Source organism: Electrophorus electricus, chromosome 11, assembly GCF_041902795.1.
Source record: "Electrophorus electricus isolate QZ-2024a chromosome 11, ASM4190279v1, whole genome shotgun sequence".
Classification (NCBI taxonomy): Eukaryota; Metazoa; Chordata; class Actinopteri; order Gymnotiformes; family Gymnotidae; genus Electrophorus; species Electrophorus electricus.
The window spans coordinates 2915001-2927500 of NC_137507.1; the positions used below are offsets into that span (position 1 = coordinate 2915001).

At 44.9% G+C, this 12500-nt stretch overlaps 2 protein-coding genes across 6 annotated transcripts in view; one reads left to right on the plus strand and one right to left on the minus strand.

Annotated features, from left to right (window-relative positions):
- The window catches only part of sall3a (spalt-like transcription factor 3a), a 17278-nt gene extending 10282 nt beyond the window's left edge, over positions 1 to 6996 (minus strand). For 2 of the 4 annotated variants that reach the window (XR_014126124.1, XM_035528607.2), the window contains exons 1-2: positions 6744 to 6996; positions 6195 to 6333 (exon numbers count right to left, since the gene is read on the minus strand). Coding sequence is in view for 1 of the 4 variants with exons in the window: in XM_035528607.2 (XP_035384500.1) it covers positions 6195 to 6333; positions 6744 to 6746 (142 nt within the window). In the remaining 3 variants the exon portion in view is untranslated. Of the gene's footprint in view, positions 1 to 976; positions 1179 to 1388; positions 1585 to 6194; positions 6334 to 6743 lie in introns of those variants that run through there. The other 2 variants (XM_081723692.1, XM_081723691.1) reach the window with 2 other exon arrangements.
- Positions 6997 to 7092: 96 nt separating this feature from the next.
- LOC118241762 (uncharacterized) overlaps positions 7093 to 12500 on the plus strand; it is an 82500-nt gene continuing 77092 nt past the window's right edge. Inside the window, exons 1-3 of one of the 2 annotated variants that reach the window (XR_014126150.1) lie at positions 7093 to 7435; positions 9852 to 10019; positions 10113 to 10172. Coding sequence is in view for 1 of the 2 variants with exons in the window: in XM_081723805.1 (XP_081579931.1) it covers positions 7311 to 7435; positions 10113 to 10172 (185 nt within the window). In the remaining variant the exon portion in view is untranslated. The remainder of the gene's footprint in view (positions 7436 to 9851; positions 10020 to 10112; positions 10173 to 12500) is intronic. The other variant, XM_081723805.1, reaches the window with a different exon arrangement.

Sequence of the window (12500 nt, forward strand, 5' to 3'; positions counted from 1 at the left end):
GAAGCAAGGATTCTTTCCCAGCGACGTGAACATCTTACAGACGATCTTTTGTGCCGCGCAGAATGCTGCAGAACAGCTCAGCTCACATTCACAGTCAAAGAGCTAGGAAACGGCTTTTTAAATATTACTTTTATTAATGGGAATTTTAATTATTACTTTTATTAAAGTTTTACTGCTCTGAATATTAATAGTAATATTGCATATAAATATAAATTACTGAAATTATATATTTTATATTATGAACTAGTTTTATAAATTAAAGGTAATACATAAACAAAACCCTAACATTACATATATAAAAGGACTTGTGAAGGTATTATATAAAGACCAAAAATGCAAGTAAATTTAACAGAAAGTATCATCCATAATGTCGTTTCTTTGAAATTCAGCTCATCCATTTTTACCTAAACACTGAAAGATGTATGTGTTCAGATGTGTGTGTGTGTGTATGTGTGTGTGTGTGTGTGTGTGTGTGTGTGTGTGTGTGTGTGTGTGTGTGTGTGTGTCGGGGGGGGGGGTTTACTAGCGCGTAAGAGTTGGAAGGCATGAGAGTGTGTGTGTAAGAGAAGGTGGTATTGATTCTTCTGTTGCACGTGAGGACGGCATTTTGTAAAATCCATTGCGTTTTCATCCCCTTAAGAGTCTCCCTCCACTCAAATGCAAATATGAAGTGCGGTGGAATCAATAGGACTGTAGACTTTGAGTCATTGTATCTGCTGTCTTGGTGTGCGATCTTTCGCACGTCAACCGAAACCACTAATCTGGAATATTATAGCAGATAAAGTTTTCAGGATCGCAACGGATTCAGGGAACCAAAGAGAGAGACATGTACTGAGAAAAGCATAAAGAAACGACAAAGTTCTCACCGCCTAACGTCTTCAATACTCATTTAAAGAGTGACACACAAGCATATATCATAGCAACGACTTCCTCCTCACACACACACAAACACACAAAGGTCAAATAACCTACTCACAGAAGCAAAGCTGTCAGTATCCTCTCATGCCAGCCATTTTTGTGCAAGATCCCATTAAAGCCAAATAACTCAGGATAACAACGAGACGTCAGCGGATGACATTAAGACTTCCCGACTCTCTGGCTGGAAGCATCACGGAGCGTTAAAATCCGTATCCTCTCTGGGAATCTATAACTCTGTCATCTCCTACAACCCCATACCCCCCCCATGCCCCCGTTAGCTACATTAAAATAATTCTTCTAAGTGTTTAGGCAAGCCTGGGATCTGTTCGAAAGAGCTGAATCTCTGTAAGTCCAGGCGGGAGGGAACGAGGATGCCTGCTGCTTTTAACAATGTTAAGAAATTCCTGTGTGAATGACACTTTTTTTCCACTGCCCCCCATCCCCATCCCCCCCCCCCACCCACCACCCACCTTCTTTTACTGTCTGGAGGATCTTTTCTCAGCACTGTTTTCATTGACAAATCTTCGCTCTCCTCTAAGCATTTTTTCTCCCCTTCGTTTTTGGTATTGGTTTTATGGGCCGGCCACCCGGAGGGGAGTGTCGGCCCAGCCAGCGTCGGCCCCTGACAGGAAAGGCTGAAGATGAGCTTAGAAGGAGAAGAGAGGGGGAGAGAGAGAGAGAGAGAGAGACAGAGAGAGAGAGAGCTCTAACTAGAAAGGCTCGTTGTTAGCGAGAGATAGGGCGACAGAGACAGAGATGGCTTTTCCAACCTCTGCCCTCGTGGTACAGTAAGCATTCTATGCCCTCCTGAACAGAAGGGTCTTTATCGCCGCGCGCAGATGTGCCACGGCCGGAACATTAGCGGTTTGTTTGCGCGGGGCCAGTGATGTGGCGTCCGGCAGCGGCGCTCCGGCTGGCACGCGCTGTCGCCTGCGCAGCTACTGGCTGCCCTGAACCGGGAATGCCGTCGATCTGCGCTCGGCGCTCCGGACTGTGATTGGGATCGCCGCTACATGAGAAGAGCAGAGAGAGAGGACTCCGTCACTTCACCCCACTCGCCTGGCCAGTCCCGAGACTTTAATCTAATGGCTCAAACAAAAGAACAGATGCAGGCTGTCATGAGCTCCTCAGCTTCCTGTGCTCTTTTTATTCTATTTCGTTTTGAATTTGGTAAACGTATTTCGTTTTATTCGCGGTCTTTCATCTTATTCTCCTGAGTCTCATCTCACAGCTCATTTTACATCCAAGAAACTCACAGGTGGTATAGTGTCGTCAGTCACAATTCTGCCTCTCCCGTGAGGTGCCAGAGTTCAATTCCCATCTGTGCAAGGGCTCTGTGCTGTACCAATGAGAGTCCTTGGGCAGGACTCTTCAATCTACATTTGCCTACCTCTGTAGCACACATGCGATTGTAAATCGCTCCGTATATCTGCCAAATATAAATGCAGGTGTTTTGATGAACAAGGGTGTGTTCTGAGGGCAGATGACAGTAAGCCATATTTCTTTCAGAAAAGGCAAAATGCATACAAGTGAATATCACGTTAGGAATATTTTGCACAGCTGTTAAATAAGCACGATAAGTGATGATAGAGACATGTGTATAGAGTCGCAGGCTGTGTGTGTGTGTGTGTGTGCAACGGGGATGAAGAGCGGAAAAAGGAACAGTGTATGTGTGAATGCATGTGTCTGTGTGTGTTCTAAGCAGACCCCCTGGCCCCAGGGGGGTTGAGCTCACGGGCCGGGGGCAGAGTAAGGGAGCGATGGAGATTAAAGCCCACCACCGTTAATGCTTTCGAGGGCAGCCTGTAAGCCCCGCCTCCCAAGGTCAACGGCACACATGCACTAATTGCATTACGAGCCCGACATCCGACGGTTGAGCCGCCCAGGCAAAGGTTAAGTCAGCGCACGGCATCAAAGCCCCTCCAAAGGCGACCCACCGGGAGCGAGTGGAGAGTTGCCCCTGGGGGCAGGGGGACGGGGGGTGAGGGGCACCGCCTTGTGGGCACCGCCCGGGCTCACACCTTCTCAGCCACACCGCACAATAGGGTCCTGTTAGACAACATTTGACAATAATATGAACTCCTGACAAAAGACAGGCAAACACATTAAAAAAAAAAAAAAGTGTGTGTGTGTGTGTGTGTGCGCGGGCGTGGGATCGAATCGGGCTTGAAGGTAGGCGTGATAGGACAGACATACGAAATGTGCATAGAAAATATGAAAAATATTGAAATGACTTAAATATGAAAGTGTTCCTTCAGGAAGAACAAGTGTAAAAGTGCAGCAGTTGGTTAGACTGCGCCACAGCATCGTGGGTTTTGTCATCTAATCATACTGCATTGTTTGGAACCTGGAGACCTGTTGTGTGCCTGGAATACTGGTCTAGCAAAAAGGAGCCGCTGGTTGTGGGACATCATGGTATGACGGGTGCCATGCTATGCGGCTTGTTGCATGCTGGGTTGCGGGACCTGCAGACCTGAGCTGGTTCGGAGTGTGACCACAGGGGTAATGTCACAAACCTGTCAGGGCACCACTTACAGACCATTACCGGAGTCACCATAAGCAAAAATGCATGGTCAATGCATTCACGTGTATTTTATATATATATATATATATATATATATATATATATATATATATATATATATATATATATATATATATATATATATAAATCCTATTTCAATGTCATTGTTAATATAGTGTGTGTGTGTGTGTGTGTGTGCGTGTGTATCTGCGTGTGTGCGTGTGTGTGTGTTTGAATGCATGTGTCACCTGCTGTAGGGATTTCAGATTGTACGCATAATATACATGTCTAGGAAAACAAAGAACCCCCGAGATGGAGCAGGAAGCAGCAGCCTAACCGCGCTGCCCGCTGCAGGAGTAGCAGCAAGCCGAACGCGTCCTCTCCTACCGCGCGCATGCCAGCCTGTCCACGCAGAGGTCCGCGTGCTCTATGAGCTCGCTCGGCATCACGAGCCGCAAACAGCGTTCGCCAGCGCTCTTTAGGACGCCAACGGTTTCAAGCGATAACGAATAGGGACACGATTTACATTCTCTTATGAAAACGTTTTAAATCATCGCGACGATCTAGTTTAACGTGTCGAGGCACCAGAGTGGTCATCGAAGTGCGCTGACAGCGCCACGAGGAAATGTTCACTTTAAATGTAGGCCTTAAACACTACTAGCAGAGTCTCCAGGCATGGGATATCATGGGATAAATCGTTCTGATTTCAGTATGTTCGGTTTAATTCTGAGTTTAAAAATGATAATGGAACACTTCCACTTTATAATCCGACACAAATATAGTTTATTGCTCATCTATAAGAGCTTCACTTTATGTGTCTCAGCTATGTCTCGGACGCGATACAGGAAATGGGCAAAACTACTGGAATAAAACTAATATTTTAAACATGCAGTGCAGCAGAATGAACCGACTATTGTCGTATTCCGTGTTAAATCCAGGATGCAAATAAACAGAGGGTGTAGAGGTCCTGTCCTGAGAGACAGAGTCAGACTGGAGGACGGCAAGCCACCTTACACAAACCGTAGTTCTAACTCGAAACTCCCGCGGTCAGAGCAGCTCGTCTCACAACTAAAGACACATCCCCACGTTTCAAAATTTGGGGAGACTACATACCTTTGAACAAATTGAAATTAATTACGAAATTTCAAAAATTATATACGCTCCGTAAGATTTTAGAATTGTGCAATTATAGCTGATAATAATGGCACCAATGACAATGCGAATTTTAATAACATATTTCTAAATATGTTTGCTATTTACACCAACAACTGTATTTTTAATAGTGGATTTTTTTCATCTACATCGATGGACATATTTGTCATATTACTGACCCTGCGACATAGATGTCCTTAGCTATTTTAAAAGATAACCCACACACGACAAACGAACCCCTTTTTTTCCCGTTCGAGGAGGGCGATGGAGAACAACTGAAGTGTGAAAATGCCATGTTCCAGTAAACAAAAACATTTCCATGACAAAACGCATTGCTTTGCACTTAATTTAGCCGGGAATGCGCAATCGTATCCTTTACAAGCGGCACAATGGACATCTGTGAGGAAACAACGGCTACCTCAGTCTGGAAGAGCTTGTCTCCTGTTTCTCTCTCTCTTTCTTTCTCTCTCTCTTTCTTTCTCTCTCTCTTTCTTTCTCTCTTTTTTAAAATAGAGAGTAGTTAACGCGTGACGCTGAACTCTAGAAAGTAGATGATGATAAAGAATTAGAAAAATACGAATGTCAGTACTCATGTCGCTAAGAATTATACTACGAGTTGGGAAAACAAAATTGCCACGGTGCGACATCCTGCATTAGGATACACAAAAGTTTCCAAACAGGGTAAAATTTCAAATAGAATATTACTAATAAATATACAGCAAAGATCTGCATTTATAGTACAACGAAAGACGTTTGGGAGTTTTTGTTTGTTTGTTTGTTTTTAATCAACTGTGGATTTCCAGTGACTAACACACTACGTTGTCCTAGAAGTTTCCTTAATTGTAAAACCAGACGACTGTGTTCATTGTGTTTGTGTAATTCCAAGAGGATGCGTGCATTTTAATAGTAAAAAAAAAACCGACTCTAGCGGCGTGCTAGAGTCAGCGTGTCGGCATTTCCGCACGAGACCACCTGCACTTTCTTTTTCCAAAGCCCTAAACTATTCTTTGCACAGCCTCCGAGCGATGACCCACGGAGACAATTCGATATAGCCAAGGAGAACAAATTTCAAAGTTTATGACTGTCCATTAGCAATGTTGATAAATATTTGATGCATATTTCCGAGAGGCATTGTTTATGTTAACTGAGCTTAGCCCAAGTTTCAGCCACAGTCTCTGTGAGATGAAACATTTGATATCCAAAACTTTTAAAATACAGACTATGCTTAAACTACTAATATATATCTATATGTCCCCATTTAAAAAATCGCTTCAAATAGGTATAATAAATAACCCGAAAGTGCTGCCGAAGGCGTCATTTTATTCCATGAACTCTTAATACGTAAATTTGCATTCTGTACACGCGCTGAGAAGAATGAACACGTAAAACTATTTACGGCTCTTCCCACAGTTAAAGGAAAAAGCAAATTTACTGTTCATATCTGGTACACACACAACTTTGCACAATGTGACAAGGTTACATTCGGCTCGCTTTCTTTTTGGGCAATAAACGCGAAAGAGGAAACAAAAAACTTGACTAACGCCGAAATATCTCAATTTTTTTTTTCCAGTTTAGATGACGAAAAGATTTCCGAACTCACCATTTTCCGAAACTACCCCCAGTATTGGAGGATCGTCGTCCGACTTGAGATGCTGTGGCCTCGCTTGCTTCCGACGGGACATGCTGTCGATGCGATGCGACTTGCTCCTGCTTTTTGCAGATACATCAGCAGCGCGCGACTGGGGAAAAAAAAAAAATGTTCACAAATAGTCGAGCTGCAAAATTACGGAAATTAGCTGGTGTTGCTGTTGTGTGGACTGCGCATGTCGGTATATAATTATGATAGTGAATAATGCATCGCGATTAATGGTGCCGCGTGAGGGGGATTGGCTGGGGTCCAGATGGATATGGTAATGAGGGACGGACTTAGCAATTAGCTGCTTCACCCCCAAACTATCTGTCTCTCTACTTGCTATCTTCCCCCTCCTTCTCCAGAGCACCAAATCCCCTTATTACGCCCAGCAGTCAGGAATGGGGGGGGGGGGGGGGTCTTCAATCGAGGAAGGTCAGCTTCTTTCCTTTTTCTGCGGGGGCTTCGCCTCTCTACGACTGGGGATTCATTGCTTTCTCGTGCTCTTTTGTTGCATACCATGCGTCAGCCGTTTGCACCGCATATTCCCAACAGCTGAAGGAGTCGATGAACGTCGCGTTGTGCGCAGTCGTGCCGTTTCGCCGATATGCTTTCCTCCGTCGCTGTGGATAACTTTTACCCCATGAACGCGGGCTCTCTGAAAGTGTGGCAGTATAGCGATGCCCCTTTCGTCCTGTCCCGCCGACCGCTTTGATGTTGGGTTTACAGAGGCACTCGTGCCTATAGGTTTTGTATCATCCTCTGTCATAAAACGTTGTGCTGCTGGTGTGTGTATATATATATATATATATATATATATATATATATATATATATATATATATATATATATATATATATATATATAGGAGTTGTGAGGTTTTTGTTTTTTTCAGTAGCAAAATGTAATCTTTATAACTTTGTCAGTGTTTTTCCGACGTAAACATAAGAATAAGATTAACACCACAGATTGTCTTAAAAGTTTGCAAAAGTCGTCCGTTTCAGAGATGATGCGTCTTCTGTCCACAAGACTGTCGCAAACTGTAGCCTAATAAGTTGTTCGTTTTCGCGACAAGGCAAAAAGGAGATGAAAGTTAAACCCGAAGCAGTGCGGTCCAGTCCTCTCTCGCGCGCGTGCCTCCCAAAGCGCCGCGCTCCCGGCGACGCATACAACACGAGCCGCTCTATCGAGTCTCCGCTTCCAGTCGGCCGGTACGTAGAAAATGCCAATATCTGAACTGTGGGCTGTTGTCCTGTTTTCAGGGTCGGCGTGGCGGCAGTAAAACTTTGACGACTGTCGACGATGGGTCTCTAAGCTGTGCGCGCGATGAGCGCGGGCAGGAGGAGAGGTTCGCTGCAGTCGCCGCTCGTGCCCATAGTTCCGTGTGGAGGCTTTGTCGCGTGTGAGAGGGAGTTAAACCCAGGGCTTAAGTTCAGCCCATTGCGTTCGGCGACCGCTAGGATGTACTACATCGTTTCTATTCCCGTGCTTCACTTTCTGCTTCTGTTGAGGCTGGACCGTGCACGCTCATCGTTAAATAAATAACCACCATTGCCAAAAAACAGTCGCTTGATTCTTATGGCTTCCGAAGAATTAAAGCACAGAAATGCTTTGGTGCTTTTTGTGCTTTTGAATATGAAAATTGCTCTTGAATCTATTCATTTATTTAAAACCGAAACAACTGAATATGTCGTTGTAATTAAAATAGCTATACGATAATAACTAATGTTGCATATAAATAAATTCAGATAATTCTATAATCCTAAACAGCACATTTTGGTCGAATTCAGCACTTGAGAATAGTTTTAAAAAGCCGCGTGACTCATAAAGTGAGCAAGACAAGTTGCATTTTTATTTTTGAAAGGTTCCAGTCAGCGGTCTACGCACGTGAATGGACTTGGTGCTTATGGCAACGGAAATATTTCCCTTTTTGGGAAAGGTTCATTTGCGTTTAAATGTTGATTAGCCTTTAGCGAGGTGCTGACATTATGGCATGGGTCCGTTGCATTCTTGTAGGAGATGATTTCGGACCGTTTCGATTGTGATTTGTCTCAACAAAACCAGAATTTAAATACTTTCCAGTTTTAAAACGGTAATCAATCCCACGCGCCGGGCAGAATGCACAGTCTGTTCGGACTATTAATATCTTGAAACAGCAATTAGTGAGTCGGCCTTTTATTCGGCTCTTTTTGAACCAAGGCGCACCTTTCTACTAAATGCAGGCAGCAATTACAGCCTAGCGTGCTATACATAGTCCCTCCGTTTGCAAAAAGATGTCACTTTTTCCTTTTGAAATAAATACATTTAAATGTATAAATATGTGACATAAACACGTGTATTTTAATAGAAATTGGCGCTCTTTAAAACGTTTTCCCCTTCTCACAAACCAATTTAATTGGACTATTTTCATTTAAAGAATTTTGCCTTTAAAGTAATTTAACGTCTTATAAATCACGAGCGTAAACGAACGGGTGGCTCTCGTGCCATCGAAATTAGCTTGCATCACCTCGCAATCCCCCCCCCCCTCCTCGTGCAGGAACCAAACTACGAGGGCACGTTGCATCACGGATCAGTCCTTTCGCAGTTTGAACGCAGGGTTCGCGCTTATCCCTAGCGGTCGCAATGTGCAAGACGTGACAGTTACCTCGACAGCAAGGTCACCCTATGCGTAACCCCCCCCCCCCTCCACGCCACCTTTCCTTCCCTCTAGAAGTTATGTCCAAAAGGCTGTTATTATCTAGTATTAATAGATGCAGCCCCGGGAAGACAAAAATCAGCTATTGATAATTGCGTGGAGTATACCCCTGCTCGGCATCGATCGGCTTGTCCTCAACCTCCCTGCTATGGAGAGATAAGACGACACTCTCTTTAGTGCAATATAATTTCTTTTGACCTATCTGCTTGCTACAGGCTTATGATGAATAGCCGGAGTGGCTAAAGTCCTTTATCACGAAACTTACCCCTTGATATAATATTGATTCTTTATAACTAGCTCGGCACACAAAAATCAAACTGTCCACTTGGCCATCATCATCATCAATATCATCACAAAGGCTCCGGAATGGGGATCTGCCCGCGTGTCTGTGGAGGGCTTTTACAATCTCCCCTCTAATCTGTATTTCGCTGATGATGAAAAGATGGGCAGAGCGGGAGGAAGTGTCGCCTAATCCAATACACACATTACGCCGCGAGAAAGAGAAAAAAGAGGACAGTTAAACGCCGAAAAGCAACCCTAGAAGTTTGCCAGCAAATAGAAAAAAAAATTGTTTCGGCTGGATTTTGACAAACAGTAACAAGAAGCTCATTATTTTGCCCTTTTTGGTTATTAAAAGGTGATGTCAGCATTTGCCTGTAATTAACCTTTAAAAGACCGAGCCGGTTACATTTTAATATGCACTTTGGAACTTTTTGCATTGATCTGTACCTTTGAAAATCCACGCGTTCGCATTATTTGCTCACATAGCAACAAGACGGGCGTTTCAGTGTGTGCACTGCGGTGGCTCTCTGAATATGCACACGCGTATTTAATCAGGACAGGACACTCGGTGCGTGGAAGAGAAAAAGAGTTAAATACCGATGGATATTGAGCAAGGTTCCCCCCTCCACCCTCTCTCCCTCTATTCTTAGCAATTAGCCCACTGCCTTTGAGTGGAGATATTTCCTGCATTCCGCAAAGCGGTGCTCACTTGCTCACGGGGAGGGCGCGAGGCTTCGGAAGCCAGGCAGGGCGCCTGGAAGCTCGGCACGAGTCATCACGACAAATCGCGTTTAGACACCGGGACTCGGTTTTACGTGGTAGGTGCGGCCGTATTGCGAGGTAAATATCGAGATGAATATTTCTCGTATATTCGACTTTCTAAAAAAATTTTTTGAATGATCTCCCTACAGCGGGACACGTGTTTCGGGGAGGCCGCGCGACAGCCAGACGTCTCGGGATGCCAGGAGCAGGTAGTTGCACGTCATGCCAACACCTACAGGCTGCAGGGTCTGTAAACAACACGTACGTGCTGGATGCCTGTTCGAGCGCAATTTGGGGATTTGTCGTTTCACCGCCATCTGAGACGTTGCTGGTCATTTGTTTTACGCGGTATCTCGGTTTTCTTTTCCCATTCTTATTCCCTGACCAACCTCGAATTTATAAATAATTAGCAAACGGCATCATAAATCTTAGTGGAGATCCTATCTCAGCGTCTAATGTAACTAATTCTTTATTGTACTATAAGATAAGAGATAACAGCTCATATGGTACATACAAGTGAGTATTTCTACAGTGTTGAATTAACTCTTTCAGCGTTCGTTTGTGTCCAGCTTAATTCAACAGTGATTTTTTAAAGATTCGTCATAGACACACACACACACACACACACACACACACACACACACACACACATACACGTACACACATACAAACACACACACAGACATATGCAGAGACACATGCACACACACGCACGTACACACACACACAGACACATGCAGACACACACACACGCAGACACACGCACACGCAGACACACGCACACACATACACACACACGCACATACACGTACACACATACACACTGACACATGCAGACACACACACACACACACACCTGACACATGCAGACACGCACACGCATGCACGCACACACACACACAGACACATGCAGACAAACACACACACACACACACTGACACATGCAGATACGCACGCGCACACACACACACAGACACATGCAGACAAACACACACACGCAGACACACACGCACACACATACACACACGTACACACAAACACACACACACACACACACACACAGACACATGCAGACACACACACACGCAGACACACGCACACGCAGACACACGCACACACATACACACACACGCACATACACGTACACACATACACACTGACACATGCAGACACACACACACACACACACACAGACACATGCAGACAAACACACACACACACACACACTGACACATGCAGACACACACACAGAATGCTGACGTTGTCACCACAAGCCCCAGTCCCTGTTGAACGTGAGTGGTGCATTTTTAGACTATGACATAATGGAGCACCTCCTGATTGGAGCAGGATGTGCGTGGGGCATTGTGTTCCTGCCCTGTCAAGATATGATGGCTTATTTGCATGATGCTGCAAAACAAGATTTGCTTTGTAGGAGGACTGAAATGCTGCCTGTTAGCGGATGGAGCAGTCAAAGGCTGCGATGCGCTTTGCAGAACACCAGATCTGTTTTATGTCATCTGTGGCTAAAACCTCCAGCAAGTCTGTCTGGAAGCAGGGATCAAACCAGGAGGGTGTGGCACATTTGGAGTGATGGATAGGGCAAGGGGAGTTTTGGGCAGGCAGTGTTTTTGAGGTTTGTGTAAAGCAAGTGGTGTTTTCGAGTGTTGGGTGAGTTTTGTTTTCAAGTGTTGAGTGAGTGATGTTTTGGAGTGTGGGTGAGTGGCGTTTTGGAGTGTTGGGTAGGGCAAGTGGTATTTTAGAGTGTTGGGTGAGTTGTTTTGGAGTATTGGGTGTGTGGTGTTATGAAGTGGTGGGTAGGGTGAATGGTGTTATGGAGTGTTGGGTAGGTTGAGTAGTGTTGGGTGAGTGGTGTAATGGGGTGTTGGGTGAGTGGTGTTTTGGAGTGTTGGGTAGGGTAAGTGGTGTTGGGTGAGTGGTGTTTTGGAATGTTGGATGAGTTGTGTTTTGGAGTGTTGGATGAGTGGTGTTCTTGAGTTTTGGGTAGGGTGTGGTATTTCTGAGTGTTGGGTAGAGTGAGTGGTGTTTTGGAGTGTTGGGTAGGGTGAGTGGTATTTCTGGGTGTTGGGTAGGGTGAGTGGTGTTTTGGAGTGTTGGGTTAGATGAGTGGTGTTTTGGGGTGTTGGGTAGGGTGAATGGTGTTTCTGGGTGTTGGGTAGGGTGAGTGGTGTTTTGGAGTGTTGGGTAGGGTGAATGGTGTTTCTGAGTGTTGGTTCTCTCAGGTCTGTCTCGCTGTATTCACCAAAATGGACAATTGATTTCCTTTGCTGTTTTTCTGCTACAAATACGTGTGAATTCTCTGTGTCAGTACTGCAGAATCAGCTAATACACACATGCACACTCCTGCATGTGCATACACACACACACACACACACACACACACACACACACACACACACACACGCACACAGTTTGCTCTCCTGTAGCCTGCCACCAGCAGGATTATAAAGTGGAAGGACAGAGGCCAGTAGGACCTGAAATGCTACCACTGCCACCGCATAACAGAGGAGGAGACGTCA